This window comes from Dasypus novemcinctus, chromosome 6 (assembly GCF_030445035.2).
Source record: "Dasypus novemcinctus isolate mDasNov1 chromosome 6, mDasNov1.1.hap2, whole genome shotgun sequence".
NCBI lineage: Eukaryota > Metazoa > Chordata > Mammalia > Cingulata > Dasypodidae > Dasypus > Dasypus novemcinctus.
Genome location: NC_080678.1, coordinates 22,749,589 through 22,768,489, shown reverse-complemented (window position 1 = coordinate 22,768,489; position 18,901 = coordinate 22,749,589). Strand labels below are relative to the sequence as shown.

At 36.2% G+C, this 18,901-nt stretch overlaps 1 protein-coding gene across 7 annotated transcripts in view; it reads left to right on the top strand.

Annotated features, from left to right (window-relative positions):
* The window catches only part of ATRNL1 (attractin like 1), an 899,374-nt gene that overhangs the window by 236,650 nt on the left and 643,823 nt on the right, over nucleotides 1-18,901 (top strand). For all 7 annotated transcript variants that reach the window (XR_011648991.1, XM_058298321.1, XM_058298320.2 and 4 more), the window contains one exon: nucleotides 4,734-4,871. Coding sequence is in view for 6 of the 7 variants with exons in the window: in XM_058298321.1 (XP_058154304.1) it covers nucleotides 4,734-4,871 (138 nt within the window). In the remaining variant the exon portion in view is untranslated. The remainder of the gene's footprint in view (nucleotides 1-4,733; nucleotides 4,872-18,901) is intronic.

Below are 18,901 nucleotides of genomic sequence, written 5' to 3'. Positions count from 1 at the left end.
CGAGCATGTATGAGGGATTCATTTCCTCTGTGTTCTTGCCAACACTGGTTATTTCTGGTCATTTTGATTATTAACATCCTAGCGAGTATGAAATAGCATCTTAATGTGATTTTAATTTTTATTTCCTTGATAGCTTATGATGAGTACTTTTCATGTGCTTATTGGCTGTTCATTTATGTTCTTAGACAAATGTTATTCAGATCCTTTCCCCATACTTTAGTTGGGTTGGTTATTTTTCTTTTTATTATTGAATTATAAGAGTTCCATATATTCTGAATACAAATTCCCTATGAGAGATATGATTTGTGAATATTTTCCCCCATTTTCTGGGTTTTGTTTTCAATTTGAAGTTTTAAATTTTGATGAAGTCCAATTTATCTAGTTTTTCTTTTGTTGCTTGTGCTTTTGGTGTTATATCTAAGAAACCATTGCCTAATCCAAGGTACTAAAGATATACTCCTTTGTTTTCCTCTAAGAATTTAATAGTTTTACCTCTTATATTTAGGTATTAATCCATTTGAGTTAATATTTTTGTATCATGTGAGGTAGAGATCCAAATTTATTCTTTTGCTATCCAGTTTTCTTAGCACCATTTGTTGAAACCTCATACACTTTGTCAGTCATTACTCATTCCCCCCTTTCCCGGCAGCTGGCAACCATGAATCTACTTTTTCTCCCTATGGATTTGCTTCTTCTAGTCTTTTCATATGAAAAGAATCATATAATGTGTGGCCTTAAGTCTGGCTTCTTTTCACTTAGCATAATATTTTCAAGGTTCATCCATGCTGTAGCGTGTATCAATAATCAAATGATTTTTATGGTTGAATAATATTCCATTGTATGGATATACCACATTTTGTTCATCCATTTATCGGTTGATGGGCATTAAGTTGTTTCCTCTCTTTTGCTATCATGAATAATGCTGCTATGATTTTTCTGTGGACTAATGTTTCCAACACTCTTGGGTATATATATCTAAGTGGAATTTCTGGGTCATATGGTGACTCTATGTTTAACTATTTGAGGAAATGTAAAACTGCTTTACAGAGCAGCTGTACAATTTTACATTCCCACTTTTGATGTGTAAGGGTTGCAATTTCTCCACATCCTCACCTACACTTGTTATTTTACTTTTTTTATTATAGTCATCTTAGTCTGTATGAAGTGGTACTTCATTGTGATTTTGATTTGCACTTTCCTAATGAGTAATGATATTGCACATATTTTTCTGTGTTAGTGTCCATTTGTATATCATCTTTGAAAAAAATGACTATTCAAGTCCCTTGCCTATTATTAAATATGGTTTTATGCCATTAGTTAAGTTGTACTTTATATATCCTGAATATTAAATCCTTATAAAATATATGATTGACAACAATGATCTCCCATTCTGTAAGTTGTTATTTGTCTTTTTATTGTAGTATTTTGGGAGTTCTTTATGTATGTTGGCTTCTAGACTCTTACTGGCCATATGACATACAAATATTTTCTCTCATTCTGTAGGCTGTCTTTTCACTTTATTGATAAAGTCATGTGCAAAAACTACAGAATAATAGGTAGAACACTAGAAGAAGTTTTATCCATGGAGTCAAAAAAATCTCTAAGTAATATACTGTGCTGGAGCCATTTCCCCCTAAGCATTACTTTTACAGGCAGCATTGAGTTCAAGCACAGAACAGATACACAGAGCTGTGGGATTCATGTAGCAAGTGTTACCAAGATTTGTCAATCCACATGGTAATTCCATAGCAGATGCTAACTGTTCTTCTGTCATGTCTTCTATAAACACAGTTTTAGCTGAAGGTTCCTCAGGGGGAGCATCTGCTTACCCCATCATTAGTAAAGTAATTCAATTTTTTATTTTGATGTTTCTCCAATTATCATCCTTCAAGGTTCCTCTTTTTTACCATAACTTTCTGTCTGGCCAGCTGGACTCTAGTCAGTGCAGAAAGTTGAGCTTTGAACACCATTGGAGATTCATCGGTATTCAATTCTAAACAAATTTCTCCTTTCCCCATTTTATAATAACAGAGTAGAACAGCATGGCACAGGCAAGGGGAGAGGGTGGCATAGGAAGGCTGGCCTGGCAAGGCCTGCTAAGGGAAAGAAGTGAGAAGAAACTGTTGTGGTAGCCTTTACTGTGTTTTATTTTGATGTTTTCTGTTTTTGTATCCATAAATGAGAAGCCATGTAGATGAGTATTAAAAGTTTGACAAAATGGAATGGCGGATTCTCTTTACTTCTACTCATGTTCCGTTACTAGGCTGATATTAGAAACTTTCAGATAACAATATATTCTAGAAGAACTATTAGATACAAGCTTACATTATCACCGATCTAGAACTCTGGTGATAGTGGGGAAAAAAACAATTATAGCCTTATCAGTATATCAGTTCTTTGGCTGTGTTTGATAAGGTCATTGTGATTATGGCCAACTTTTTATAACATGCTTTTTCCTTTACCATTGCTACCGTACTAGTTACAAGCTACGGCAATGACCAGCCTTTTGTGCTGTATACATGCTAGCTGTCTGCTTGCTGTATTCAATTCATGAAACATTGGACTTTCCTGCATCACGCTTTCCAGCAACTGTATAGAGGATAATAGCTACTTGCTTCTTGACTGACCCATTGCCTGCTTTTGCCTTTAGAACTTCTCACTTAAGGTTGTGGGGTTGGGTGACATTATGCCAGGGATCCTCTTTTAATTGTGAAAGGAATTGAAGATTACTCACCTTGCTTTTATTTGTGTATCTGCTACCATATCCAAATTCCTGCGTCTCCTTATTATTTTAGTGGAAATTTGTGAGGACGGAGTTAGACTCGAGTGCTAAATTTAACTTCTTACTCAGAAGTTAAAGCATTTTTTTCCTGATGACTTCTTCCGTGTGACCAGAAGTTTCCTAAAGTACTGATAGTAATCCATTTTTTATTTTGAATATTTAGGTAATGCTTTACATAGTTGGTACTCAATACTTTTGTTTCTACCCGAGTAAATTAATGTAGGTGTACCACATAATAATTTTTTATGAAACATTAACTTGACCATTTAACCACAATATCAAAAACTGAAGTTCTAAATATTTTTCTTATTATAAACATAATCTCAATTTATTGTAGAAAATTTGTGATGCAGAAAAATTCTTACTAGACTAAGATAATGAGCATTTACTTTTATGCAGGCATATTTATAAATTTGTAAAGCAAAATTGTGGTCATTCTAATTATAGTGTTTTGTAAACTTGTTTAACTTAATTTATCATGGACATTTCTTCTTATTAAATTTTCTCCTAATTCCTAATTGTTTCATAATATATGTAAAGTTTTAAAACTATTTCAATTTCATAGAAAGAATAATGAAGATTATTTAACTTTTTCCATGATGACCTCATATCATTACTGAACTGTTACAATAGAGTTATGCTTTCCAGATTTCCTGTAATATATAGGTCTTTGGTTTTTGCTCATGTGTATTTCCTTACCATCTGATGTTAATTCATGTTGATTACACTAAAGTAGTCTTTGGGGAAATTCCTCACAAGTTCAAATTTTCTGCATCTTAGAGGCATTTTTACATGGTGCTCTTTGGTTCAGATGTCCAGTGTATTTACCAAACTAACTCAATATTATATCCAAGTAGGTACTAAGGATGAGCCTTTCATATATTGAACTTCATCTCTTAAACTGAGGTTTTGGAATTCTGCTATAATATTAATATCAAAACACATTGAGAATTTCATATTGTGAAGACAGAAAAAACTTCATGCTGAAAATCTGATTCTGTTTAGTTCAAATTCAAATAGATTTCAGTTAAGCCTTGAAACTATTCTTGCCCAAAGAAGACATTTTTGCAACTTATTTTTAAAGTACTATTTTTGTTACTTTTACTTTAATTTATTTGTTTAAGTAAGTACCTATTGCCTCTCAGTTTTCTATATTTATTGATTTTTTATTGTGTATAAAAGTATTTGAGGTTTATTTTACCATTCTTTATCAAAGCTGTATTAGGCCTTTTTTTTTAAGATTTATTTTTTATTTATTTCTCTCCCCTTCCCTCCCCCCCCACCAGTTGTCTTTTCTCTGTGTCCATTTGCTGCGTGTTCTTCTGTGACCACTTCTATCCTTATCAGCAGCACCAGGAATCTGTGTTTTTTTTTGTTGCGTCATCTTGTTGTGTCAGCTCTCCGTGTATGCGGCAGGCTGCACTTTCTTTTTGCGCTGGCTGGCTCTCCTTATGGGGCGCACTCCTTGTGCGTGGGGCTCCCCTACGCGGGGGACACCCCTGAGTGGCAGGGCACTCCTTGTGCGCATCAGCACTGCACATGGGCCAACTCCACACGGGTCAAGGTGGCCCAGTGTTTAGAACTGCAGACCTCCCATGTCGTAGGCGGATGCCCTATCCATTGGGCCAAGTCCGCTTCCCTTATTTAGTCTTAAGTTAATGAAACTTAATAGATATAATGTTCACAGTAATATTTAATGACTGTGTTAAAAAGTATTCTCTCCTAACTACATTTTATGTTTCACTTTTATCTCCAAACCCTGTGTTCAGCAGTTTACTGTATATATTGTCTTGGATTAATATTTTGAATACTTGCTTATTCTTACAAAAATCTAGTGAACAGACCTTTGGACTTTAATACCATCTAGATTTTAAAAATAAATTATTTGTCTTGATAGTTATTATACTTGGTATTACATAGATAATTTTAATAATGTTTCCCTTTTCTTTAGCTTGCCAATGTAATGGACATAGCACTTGCATCAATAATAATGTGTGCGAACAGTGTAAAAATCTCACCACTGGAAAGCAGTGTCAAGACTGTATGCCAGGTTATTATGGAGACCCAACCAATGGAGGACAGTGTACAGGTAACTGCTTTTTCTTTTACTTCAATGTATTTTCACTACAGAAAAGAAAACAGAGAACGATGTGCCTCTTGGGAAGGGTATATAGTAGTAAAGAAAATTTCTTCCATTCATTCTCAATATTTTGGTCAGGTAAAGTATATATTCATTAGCAAGTATGTGAACTACAAAACAAGTCTGTGATTTGTTTCCTTTTAAAAATCTTACTTTTTCCTATTTCAAAATGAATGTATGTTTAGTACAGGAAATATAAAGAAAAATTATCTATAATAATCAGTGCTGATTGTTTTCTAATAATAGTAGGTTATATAATGAAACATTTCATGTATGCCTTACATCAGTAAGATAGTTTTCACTGAGTGGTAGTATGGAATAATGTTTAATAGAATGGGTTTGGAATCAAATAATCCTAGCCTGACATCCTAATCAGGGCACTGATTAAATTATGACCTAGGTGCTTAACTTAATCTCTTAGTCCCCATTTTCCTCACGTGTGAAAAAAGAGGAGATGGTAATACTTCATTGGATTGTTGTAAAGATCAAATGAGGTCATAGGTAATAGTGACCTTCTGAACTGAAACAGGTTAAAGGAGCGTAATAAATTGTCCTGTTATCATCACATTTTTTTGTTGTTGTTTACTAACCCCTACTTTCCTTTATTTACCCTTCTGCCCCACTGTATCTTCCTCCTACTCATTAAAGAATTTTTGGTCTTTCTTTTAAAATTCCATTTTAAAGTATAATTTTACAGTAATCCTCCTTTCTTACTAGCAAGGCCTTTGTCCTTTAAATTTGATATTTACTTTCTCTAAATGGAGATTTCCTGTCTGGAACTCAGGGAAAGGCTATGAAAAAGTAAGGATCTTAAAAGAGAGGGTTGGGCCTGGACTTGGTCTAGCTAAATTTCTCAACACCAGCTAAATATTAGAATACCTGGAGAGCTTTTTAAAAATATGGATATCTACACTATCCTTAAAACAATTAATTCAGTATCTGGGTTGAATTTGCAGGGTAAATCCTAGGCATTGGTAGTTTTTAAAGACTTTCAAAATAAGTTGAATATTCATCTTGTGAGAAACACTGGGAAAAATGAACTGCCTCCATTTTAGAGTTAATGAAATTGTTCAGGCAATAGCAGGTTTTGGTATTGGAGAAGAGGTGTATAAAAGTTTTGTGATGTGGGATGATCTGACCTGTTTTAAATGCTATTAAAGCAGAATTACCTGGCATTTTCTATGTTCAGGCTTTGTACTAATAGCTTTATATTCGTTTTCTCATTTAATCCTCTGAGGGACTATATGGGGGTAATACTTTTATTTCCATTTTACATATGGATACAGAGACAAAAAGAAATTAAGGAAAATAAGAGGAAGACACTGTCTGATTCTTATGCAGAAGATATATTAATATGATTAGGAAAAATCCACTTTCCCTTAGCTAAAAACTACAGCTTTGTGCTGTGTCCTGTGTATACATAGGTACAGTGTACACACAGGGGAACTCCACAAAATTTAGTCCTCACCTACTGGAGCCATAGTGTTTCATAATTTTTTATGCTTATTAGACAAAAAGATCAAGGTTTTGGTGCCATCCTATTATCTGAAATATTTTGTTACTAGATTTTCTGTAGTCAAGAATTTCATAGGGTAAAAACTGTACTTCCGATAGATTATGTATATATTTTAATGTATATTTTTAACAAAAAATATAACCCTGGGATGTTTCAATTCACATTATGATTTATATGTCTCTGTAACTTCTCATGTATTTCATATAAAAGTGTATATATTTAACTTTTATGAAATATATGAAAATGATTTCATATATACTTTCCAACTTTATTGTGATGTCTGTATTTAATAGTTGATGAGGCTTTTGTGCTGTAATTTGCTTAATATTTTTCTGTTATTTGTATAATGCTTCTAACCAAATCCTTATCACAGAATATTATATTTTATTGATGTGAAATTCACATAACATTAAATTAACCATTTTAAAGTATACAATTCATGGTGTTTAGTACATTCACAATATTTTGCATCTATCACCTCTATCTAGTTTCCAAAACCTTTTTATACCTCTGAAAGAAAACCCCATACCCATTAAGCAGTCACTCCTTTCTCCCTCCCCTTGCCCTCTGGAAGTCACTGATCTGTTTTCTGTCTTTATGAATTTACCTATTCTGGATATTTCGTATAAATAAAGTCATGCAATATGTGACCTTTTATGTCTGGCTTCTTTTACTTAGCATAATGTCTTTATTTATTTATTTTAATTCATTTTTTAAAATATTACATTCAAAAAATATGAGGTCCCCATGTACCCCCCACCCCCCTCACCTCACTACTTCCCCCATAGCAACATTCTCCTCTATCATCATGACACATTCATTGCATTTGTTGAATACATCTCTGAGCATTACTGCACCTCATGGTCAGTGGTCCACATCATAGCCCACACTCTCCCATGTTCCATCCAGCAGGCCATGGGAGGACCTACAATGTTCGGTAATTGTCCTGGCAGCACCACCCAGGACAACTCCAAGTCCCAAAAACGCCTCCACATCTCATCGCTGCCTCCCATTCTCCACACCCAGCAGCCACCATGGCCACTTTTTCCACACCAATGCCACATTTTCTTCGATTACTAACCACAATAGTTCATGAATAGAATATCAGTAAGTCCACTCTAATCCATTCTCTATTCCTCCGTCCTGTGGACTTTGGGTTGGTTGTGTCCATTCCACATCTATGTCAAGAGGGGGCTTAGATTCCACATGGATGCTGGATGCAATCCTCCTGCTTTCAGTTGTAGGCACTCTTGGCTCCATGGTGTAGTGGTTGACCTTCTTCAACTCCATGTTAGCTGAGTGGGGTAAGTCCAGTAAACCAGAGTGTAGGAGCTGAAGTCTATTGAGGCTCAGGACCTGGCTATCATATGATCAGTCCAGAGATTCAGATCCCCTGGGTATATCTTAAACCCTAGCACCAACTACAATTCTGGTAAAGTAACAGGAAAGGCTTGTGAAAAGAGATAACACCTGAGTCCAGCTCCATCACACAGAAACACCAACTCCAAAGAAGGGCCAACTGACATGGCACTGAACTCCATCTGTCATGACCATAGAACCTGTGGGTCTCTGTAGCCCTCAGAAGAACCAATACCTGGGGTTGTATCTACTTTATCTGTCTCTGGGACTCTGCTCAGGTGTGCATAAGGGCAACCCCTCTGATAACCTCCCGACTTTTTTTTAGAGACACATAGCCATATAAACTCATTTGTCCTTTCCATTTCCCCCCTTGATTTAGGTCAAAAAGCATTTTTAACTGCTGTTATTATATGTAGACAGAGATATTCTGCTGGTCTGAGTTGAACCTTTTATTCAAGGTCATTTTCTAGTTACGTCATCAGCTGGTACTTGGTATTGATCCCTCGGTGCTAGGGAGGCTCATCCCCGGGAGTCATTTCCCATGCTGGGGGGAAGGCAACGCATTTACATGCTGAGTTTGGCTTCGAGACTGGCCACATTTGAGCAACACAGAGTCTCTCAGGAGGTAACTCTTAGGCACAGTGCTGCTCTAGGCCTTGTTCTTATTTCAGGTGCACAGGCTCACAAGCATAGCCATTAGTATCAGGGGCTCATTGTTGGACCTTCATTCTTTTTTGGTCTTTGCCATTGCACTTGGGGGATTGTTGTTGTTCCTTTAGGGATTGTGATAGAGCTCCCCTGGCTAGGTACTCAGAACTCCCTCAGTTGTTTTTAATTGTTTCCACTATGAAAATTTCCAAACATTTTTATGTACCCTGGATATATGCCCTGTAGAACTCCCTGCCAACCATGTGTGCTCTGTCAATAACATCCCACACTAGTATTCCTTTGCTGCCCTTTTTGAACCTCTCTGTGATCCAAAACTTCCTGAAAAGTGAAGCCCAATATATTGCCAGGTTCCCTTAATAGTAAAATGGAATATAGCGATGAGCTTAAAGGTTAGATATAGAATACATATTAATTTGGAAAAATTCTATATCCTTTTTTTCTTTCTTTTTTCTAATTATTAAGCTTATCTTCACAAGAGTCTTAAATCACAGTAATTCATGTATACAATATACAGTACTCCCACATATCCAACATAAAACCTTTTTCCTTCCACAGCAATAATCTTTTAACATATTCATACCATATTTACTGGAACTGATGTACAGATATTGAGACAATAGCTTTCAAACAAGGTAACATTTGTGTTTACATTGTGGTTTATATTTTAGACTATATAATTTTCTAAATTTTTAGTTATGTTTTACATTATGATTTACATTTTAGCTTATCAGCCCCTATATATTTTTGGTGTAATTTTACATGTCTTATATCCATCCTTGCCTACTCTTGTGAAACACTTCTATTGCCCACACAGTTACAGTGGTTCCATCTATTCAATACTTATGTCCCCCTCCCCTTAGGGCCCACACTGACAGTCAATCTTCATTTCTTGAAGAGCCATATTCAGAGATACTTGCAACAGTGTTGAGGGCTTGACATGCTGAACTGCCCTAATACCCTGGGAGCCACCATTTCTCTTGAGAGATACAGTTTCCTCTATTTGATGACCTCAGTCCTCTCCAGGATGTGGGTATACCTTCACTCTCATTATATGGGTCTTTACCCAATGTTATAACCCACTCTGGCAAAATGAGCATTCACATATTCCCTAGGAGTCTGTCCTGTGTCAGATTATGCCCTTTAAGTATCTTAAACAGGTAACTTTATTATATTTTTTAAAAGGTTTTCTCAGCATTATACTCTCAATGAACACCTGACAATCTCCTATATTCGTATGTTGCCCCACCCTCCCCCCAATTTCATGGGCAATATTACCCGTCCTCCCATCCCTAGCTCCCCTCAAGCCCACAAAGTCCCACCTAAAGGTAACCCTATGCCCCCATTTTATCCCTTCCATGTACACATACTTACCTCCAGCTTATCATAGATTTCACCTATGTAGATGTCAGCTTATGTCCTTCTTCTACCCCCCAATTTTCTGTAAGCCTATCTTCCAGTCTCTAGCTCTCTAAGGTAGCTTGGTTTACTTATTTCATATCATTGAGGTCATGTAGTATTTGTCCTTCAATGCCTGGGTTGCTTCATTCAACATAAGGTTCTCAAGATTCATCCATGTTATCATGTGCGTTTGTCGTGTATTTGTTCTTAAAGCAGAGAAGTATTCCATTGTATGTATATACCACATTTTATTTATCCATTCATCTGTTGATGGGCATTTGGGTTGATTCCAACTTTTGGCGATAGTGAACAATGCTCCTATGAACATTGATGTATATATATCGGTTTGTGTCCTTTTTTCAGTTCTGGTGGGTATATACCCAGCAGTGGAATTGCTGGGTCATATGGCAAATCTATGGTTAGTTTTTTGAGAAACCGCCAAACTGTCCTCCAGAATGGTTGGATCCTTCTGCATTCCCACCAGCAGTGGATGAGTGTTCCCATTCCTCCACATCCTCTCCAGCATTTGTATTCTTCTGTTTTTTTCATAGCTGCCAATCTTATGGGAGTAAGATGGTATCTCATTGTAGTTTTGATTTGCATTTCCCTGATAGCTAGATATTTGGAGCATTTTTTTCATGTGCATTTTAGCCATTTGTATTTCTTCTTTGCAGAAGTGTCTGTTTAAATCTTTTTTTCCATTTTTTAAATGGGTTGTTTACCTTATTTTCAAGATACAGGAGTTCTTTATATATGCAAGTTATAAGTCTCTTATCCGATATATGGTTACCAAATATTTTCTCCCATTGTGTAGGCTCCCTTTTCACTTTCTTGAGAAACTCCTTTGAGGTGCAGAAGGCTTTACTTTTTGGAGGTCCCATTTATCTATTCTTTTGCTGCTAGTGCTTTTGTTGTGAAGTTCATGAAGCCATTTCCTATTACAATGTCTTGTATATGCTTCTCTACACTGCTTTCCAAAGTCTTTATGGTCTTGGCTCTTATATTTAGGTCTTTGATCCATCTTGAGTTGATTTTTGTATAAGGTATGAGATGGCAATCCTCTTTCATTCTTTTACATATGGATATCCAGTTCTCCAGGCACCATTTGTTGAAGAGGCTATTCTCTCCCAGTTGAGAGGGTTTGGTGGCTTTATCGAATATTATATGGCTATATATATGAGGTTCTATATCAGAACTCTCAGTTCGGTTCCATTTGTCTGTGTGACTCTCCTTATGCCAATACCATGCTGTTTTCACTACTGTAGCTTTGTAGTATGTTTTGAAGTCAGGTAGTGTGATTCCTCCAATTTTCTTTTTCTTTTTCAATATGTCTTTGGCTATTCGGGGCCTCTTTCCTTTCCAAATAAATTTCATAGTTAGTTTTTCTAGTTCCTTAAAGAAGGCTGTGTTGATTTTTATTGGGATTGCATTGAATGTGTAGATTGGTTTCGGTAGGATAGACATCTTAATAATATTTAGTCTTTCTATCCATGAATAGGGAATATTCTTCCATTTATTTAGGTCTTCTTTGATTTCCTTGAACAGTCTTGTGTAGTTCTCTGTGTATACGTTTTTTACATCTTTAGTTTAATTTATTCCTAGGTATTTGATTTTTTATTGGCTATTGTAAATGGTATTTGTTTCTTGATTTCCTCCTGAGCTTGCTCATTATTGGTGTACAGAAATGCTACTGATTTTTGTGCATTGATCTTGTAACCTACTAAACTCATTTATGAGTTCTAGAAGCTTTGTTGTAGAACTACCTCTCAGAGTTTTCTATGTAAAGGATCATGTCATCTGCAAATAATGAAATTTTGACTTCTTCCTTTCCAATTTGAATGCCTTTTATATCTGGTTCTTGCCTCAGTGCTCGAGCAAGTACTTCTAAGACAATGTTAAATAGAAGGGGAGAGAGTGGGCATCCTTCTCTTGTTCCTGATCTTAAGAGGGAAGGATTTTAGGATTTCACCATTGTAAACGATGTTGGCTGTGGGTTTTTCATATATATACTCTTTATCATGTTCAAAAAATTTCCTTGTATTCCAATCTTTTCGAGTGTTTTTATCAAGAAAGTGTGCTGTATTTTGTTAAATGCTTTTTCTGCATCTTTCGATATAATCATGTGATTTTTTTCCTTCAATCTGTTTATATGGTGTATTACGTTGATTGATTTTCTTATGTTGAACCATCCTTGCATACCTGGAATGAATCCCACTTGGTTGTGGTGTATAATTCATTTAATATGTTGTTGAATACAGATATCAAGTATTTTGTTGAGTATTTTTGCATCTAGGTTTACTAGAGAATTTGGTCTGTAATTTTCCTTTCTTGTGGTGTCTTTGTTTGGCTTTGGTACTAGGGTAATGTTGGCATCATAGAATGAGTTCGGTAATGTTCCTTCTGTTTTGATTTTTTGGAAGAGTTTTAGCAGGATTGGTGTTAGTTCTTTATGGAGTGTTTTGTAGAATTTACCTGTGAAGCCGTCTGGCCCTGGGCTCTTCTTAGTTGGGAGGTTTTTAATGACTGATTCTATCTCTTTACTTGTGATTGTTGAGATCATCAATTTCTTATTTCGTCAATATACGTTGCTTATGTGTTTCTAGGAATTTGTCCAATCCTCTGAATTGTCATTTTTGTTGGAATATAGTTTTTCAAAGTATCCTCTTATGATGGTCTTTATTTCTGTGGGGTCAGTGGTGCTATCTCCTTTCTCATTTCTTATTTTGTGTATTTGCATCTTCTTTCTTTTTTTGTTTGTTAGTCTCACTAAGGGTTTGTCAATTTTATTGATGTTCTCAAAGAACCAGCTCTTGGTCTTGTTTATCTTTTCAAGTGCTTTCTTATTTTCTATTTCATTTAGTTCTGCTCTTAATGTTTGTTATTTCTTTCTTTCTTCTTCCTGTGTGGTTACTTTGTTGTTTTTTTACTAATTCCTCCAAATATGCAGTTAGTTCTTCAATTTTTGCTCTTTCTTCTTTTTTGATGTATGAATTTATGGCTATAAATTTCCCTCTCAGTACTGCTTTTGCTGCATCCCATAAGTTTTGGTATATTGTGTTATCATTATCATTAGTTTCAAGGTAGTTTTTAATTTCTTTTGAGATTTCCTCTTTGACCCACTGTTTTTCTAAGAGTGTGATGTTTAATTTCCATATCTTGGTGTGAAATCGGGGCCTCTGGCCCTTGCAGATTTCCAGCTTCACTCCACTGTGGTCAGAGATATTATTTTGTAAGAATTTGATCTTTCTGAATTCATTGAGCCTTCCTTTGTGGCTGAGCATATGATCTATCTTGGAGAATGATCCATGTGCACTTGAGAAAAATGTATATCCTGCTGTATTCAGATGTAAGGATCTGTATATGTCTATTAGATTCAGCTCCCCTAATATACTATTCAAATATTTTGTTTCTTTAGTGATTCTCTTTTGAGATGTTCTGTCCAAAGTTGATAGTGGTGTATTAAAATCTCCCACTATAATTGTAGAGGCATCTATTCTTTCACTTAGTTTTTCCAGTGTTTGCCAGTATTTGGAGGCGTCCTTGTTAGGAGCATAAATATTATACGATTGTTCATTCTTCTTGAGAGATTGTCCCTTTCACTAATTTGTAATATCCTTCTTTGTCTCTCACAATTGTTTTGCATTTAAAGTCCATGTTTTTCTGATATTAATATAGCTACTCCTGCCTTTTTTTTTGGTTATTGTTTGCTTGTAAGATTGTTTTCCAACCATTCACTTTCAGCCTCCATGAATCCCTGGGTCTAAGATGTTTTTCTTGTAGACAGCATATAGATGGGTCATATTTCCTTGTCCAATGCCCCAGTCTGAGTCTTTTGATAGGTGAGTTTAATCCATTGACATTCAGTGTTATTACTTTCAAGGAATTATTTATGTTAGCCATATTTTGCTTGGACTTGTGTTTGTCATATTTTGTTTGTTTTTTTCCTTCTCTTTTTGTCTTTTTTGTTGCTTTTACACTCTCCTCCAACTCTGCCTCTCCTGTTTTTCCTTTCTTCCTGCAGAACTCCCTTTAGTATTTCTTGAGGGGAGGTTTCTTGTTGGCATACTCTTTTAATTTCTGTTTATCTGTGAATATTTTGAACTCTCCATCATTTTTGAATGCTACTTTAGCTGGGTAGAGTATTCTTGGTTGGAAATTTTTTTCTTTTAGTTCCTTGAATATATCATACCACTGCCTTCTTGCCTTCATGGTTTCAGATGGGAAATCACACTTAATCTTATGGAGCCTCCCTTGTATGTGATGGGTTCCTTTTCTCTTGCTGCTTTTAGAATTTTCTCTTTTTCTTGAGCATTGGATAATTTGACAAGTATATGTCTTGGGGTGGGCCTGTTGAAGTTTATGATGTTTGGGGTGTGTTGTGCTTCCTGGATATGTACATCCGTTTCTCTCAGTAGATTTGGGAAGTTTTCAGCCATTATTTTCTGTAACACCCCTTCTGTCCCCTTTCCCTCCTTTTCTCCTTCTGGGATGCCCATAATATGTATGTTTGTGCATTTTGTCCTAGCTGGATTTTTTTCTATCTTTTTATCGATCAATTCTACTATCTGTTTGATTTCTGATGTACTGTCTTCCATGCCGCTAATTCTCTCATCTGCCTCTTCTAATCTGCTGCTATTTGCTGCAAGTGTATTTTTGATTTCTTGAACTGTGGTTCTCATTCCCATCATATGTGTTATCTTTTTGCGTATGTCTGCAATTTCCTCTCCAAGTGTTTTCTTCATATTGTTAAACTCTTCCTTTACTTCGTTAAGTTGGTCTCTAATATATGTTCTGGGATCTTAAATTATTGTCGGACGTTCTGCTCCCCTTCCTGGTTTTTAGTTTGTTCATTGGATTCAGCCATGTTTTCCTGATTATTGGTTTGGTTTGTAGTTTTTTATTGCTGTCAGGTCATCATTTTATCTTGACGGGTTTAATCAGTTCCTTAGCTTCTTTGTCTAGTCTTGGGGATTAATTAGTTTTTGTTCTTGCATAAGTGTTATGTCTTCTCTTTGTCACTTTGTTCTTCTTATTCTAATTTCTTGTTGCTGGCTGAGTTCACTTTGAAGGAAAATATTAGGTCCAGGGAAAGAAAATTGTGTATGAAAAGAAAATGTGTAAAGTAGTATTGGTAATAAATGTTAACAGAGCAACAATGTGAGATCTGGGAGAATGGATATTAGACTCATGTAATTTGTGTAGAGTTATAGCAGTAAGTAGAATACCTATAATGAGATAGTCAACTGAATATGGAAAGGAATATAGTATGAATTAAAAAGCCAGTGTTTTCATGAGAGAGGGAAAGAGAAAAGAAAGATAATATCAAGAGTGGATAAAAGATAGAAAACAGAACAAAGGTATTAGAAATTTAAAGTTAGATAATTTGGGGATCAAAGAAAGAGAGGTGGAATGTAAGAGAAGACAGTAGATGATGGAAGATAGCAAGATGTGGGGGAAAGAGGATAGTGTAGGTGGTCAAAATCAATTCACACAGAAACAAGGAAATGGAGGATGAGGAAACACAGCAAATGTGAGGTGCTCCCTGCAGCACCTATTGTATAAATAAAATAAAAAAGAAGAAAAAGAGAAGGAAAAAAAAGGGGGGTGGGCAAAGAAAAGGGAGGAAAACAAGCAAGAAAAAGAAAAGAAGAAAGAAAAAAAAACCCCTAAATAATCAAAAAAGGACCTTGGGGGATACAATGGGAGAAAAGACCAGGAGATAATGCAATATTAGCAGTCAAGGCAATAAAAAAAAAAAAAGAGAAAAGAGAAAAAGGAAAAAAAACCCACAAATGCCGAGGGCTAGGACAATCAAGGACCTCGGATGGACCTCAGGGCGTGGTGGATTCAGGGATGGGAAGTCTGTGATATTGCAGACTCAAGAGGTGTGAGTCTCTGGGGTGTGGGCCACCATGGGTTAGGGGACACAGACCTGGGAACCACGCATATGGTTAACAGGGAGCCTGGGAGCACCGCAGCGCAACACAGCCTTCAGGGATCCCCGCAGCTGGGCGCCAGCCCTAGGGGGAGGGGTCACGCCTGCAAACTCTGACCTCTGTGTCAGAAACCCAATTCCACGTCTTGCAAAAATCTCCTCCGTCTTTGTCTCACCAAATTGGCTTCCAGACTTCTCCTGCCCTGCAAGCCCCCAAAACAGCCTGCTAGGGGCACCGCTGTACTACAAACATTACAGGGACGCTGCAGTTGGGCCATCTGCCCTAGGGCGAGGGTCTCTAGCTGGAAGCCCTGATCTCCGTGTCAGAAACCCAAAATTCCACGTCTTGCAAAAATCTCCTCTGTCTCTGTCTCACCAAATCGGCTTCCAGACACCTCCCACCTTGCGAGCCCCCGAATAGCCCGCTTAGGGCTTGGGAACTCCCCAGTGCAGCAAAGCCTCCAGGAATCGCCGCCGCTGGGCCGCCAGCCCCAGGGGGAAGCATCTCACGCGCAGCCCCGATCTCCGTAAAAGAGACCCAAAATTCTACCTTTTACAAGAATCTTCTCTGTCACCGTCCCACTAAATCAATGTCCAGATACCTCCTCTCCTGCAAACACCCGAAACAGCCCGGTCCAGCAAAATTCCAACCCTACTCAGCCGCTTCTTTGCAGGAGAGATTATAAGGTACACTCACTCAGATGCCATCTTGCCCAGAGTCCAGCATAATGTCTTTGAGGCTCATATATGTTGCAGCATTTATCAGTACTTCATTCCTTTTTATGGTCTAATATTCTATTGTATATTTATACCACATTTTGTTTATCCATTGATTAGTTGGTGGACATTTGGTTGTTCCCACCTTTTGGCTATTGTGAATAGGGCTGTTATGAATGCACAGGGATATATATTTGAGTACCTGTTTTCAATTCTTTGGGCTATTTACCTGGAGCTAGAATTGCTGAGTCATATCTAATTGTATGTTTAATGTTTGAGGGACTGCAAAATGGTTTTCCATAGTGACTGAACTGTTTTCACATTTCTCCCAGCAGTGTATGAGGATTCCAATTTCTCCACATCCTTACCAACCCGTGTTTTTTGGGATGTTTTGATTGCAGTAATACTCATGGGTGTGAAATGATATCTCTTTGTGGTATTTGCATGTCCTGTATGTTTGAACATCTTTTCATATGTTCATTGGCTATTCATATATCTCCTTTGGAGAAATGTCTATTTAAATTCTTTGCCCATTTTTAAGTGGGCTGTTTGTCTTTTCGTGCTGAGTTTTAAGAGTTATTTTCATATTTTGGGTATTAAACCCTTATCAGATATATGATTTGCAAATATTTTCTCCCATTATTTAGGTTGTCTTTTCACTTTCTTGATAGTGTTCTTCAATGCAAAGTAGTTTTTAATTTTGATGAAGTGGGATTTATCTGTTTTCTTCTGATGCTTGTGCATTGTGTCATAACTGAAAATTCATTGATAAATCCAAGGACATGAAGATTACCAGATTATTTTAATTCTTGACAAGATAGGCAAAAAGAATGAATGGCTATATTAGTTGTAAAATATTTAAAATTAGATTGACACATTTTATCATTCTAATGATAATAGTTTTTTAAGAAATATGTTCTTATTTGGGGATGATACTTATCTGCTAAGGTTTAAGACTAGTTAAGTTATTCCTTATCAATTGTGTTTCTGAAATTACATATCTGGTAACCTGCAGCACAGTGCATTGGGACATATACTAAAGGGAATGAAAACATAAATGCCTATCTTTATTGGCTCTTACTCATTCTCTGGTAGTTTATGAATCTCTAAATAATTCCTATTAGTTTTCTTGTTTCCTGAGGTTGACAAAATATTATTTTCTGTCTGTGGCTTCTTTATGGTGATGTGATATATGAAAATCACTTTTATTTTTTATGACCCCACTAGTTTACCTAATGGTATAAGCAATATGTCACATCTGGTGAATTATTTTTAATGCAATAATGGCAAAAATCAATTTATAAACCCCGGGAAGTATAAATTTACTACTGTTTCTTAATTTTTAGTTCACCTTATTGAGAAAATTCATGTCTTTATTAATAGATGGCATTTATTAAACATCAAAGTCCATGATGCTATTAAGGGAAAGGAGAACAAAGATTTATATTCACGTGTCGAGGCTTTTCATGAACTGCAGATTTAGATTTTATTTCTTAAATTCAACCAATTAACATTGTTATCAACATTATATAAATGTACTTATGAATTTTCTTCTGATTTTTAGACTTTGGCATATTTATGACTATTCTATCATCTATCATTACAATGAACAATTTCTGTGTTTTATTATTAAAATTATTTTATTTCCCAATAATATTTGGGAAAATATTTCATCTGATTCAAACTTGCTCTGGAGCAACTATATGTATATCTTATATTTATAACTATTGAAGGATATAGCACTGTTAAGAGCTTCGACTTGGAAATCATACTGCTTGGGTGCATTTCCTGGCAATGCTGTTGTCACCTTGGGTAAATTGGATAATATCTTAAATTGTCAGTTTTCTCACCTGAAAAATAAGGCTAAATTAATTTATACCGCAATAGTGTTATAGTCAGGCTTAAGTGGGATACTTTATATATGAAATAATATGTGTTTCTGGCAAATGCTAACTGCTTAAGGCTAGCTATTATCATGAATATGAATATTATCATTAATATTATTACTACCTGTAACATCAGTAGGTTTAAGTGCATTAATAAAAATATATGATTCAGCCTTTGGCAGTATTATTTTTTGTCATATTTTCTGCAATCTGATTTATGAATTGTGGTAAAAGAAAATGAATGTAATAGAAGAGTATATCAATACACTATAAAGGGCAGGTATTTTGTAATAAAGAATTATCCTTAAATTCAGTTAAGGGAAACGGACTTTGGCCCAGTGGTTAGGGCGTCCGTCTACCACATGGGAGGTCCGCGGTTCAAGCCCTGGGCCTCCTTGACCCGTGTGGAGCTGGCCCATGCGCAGTGCTGATGCGCGCAAGGAGTGCCCTGCCACACAGGGGTGTCCCCCGCGTAGGGGAGCCCCACGCGCAAGGAGTG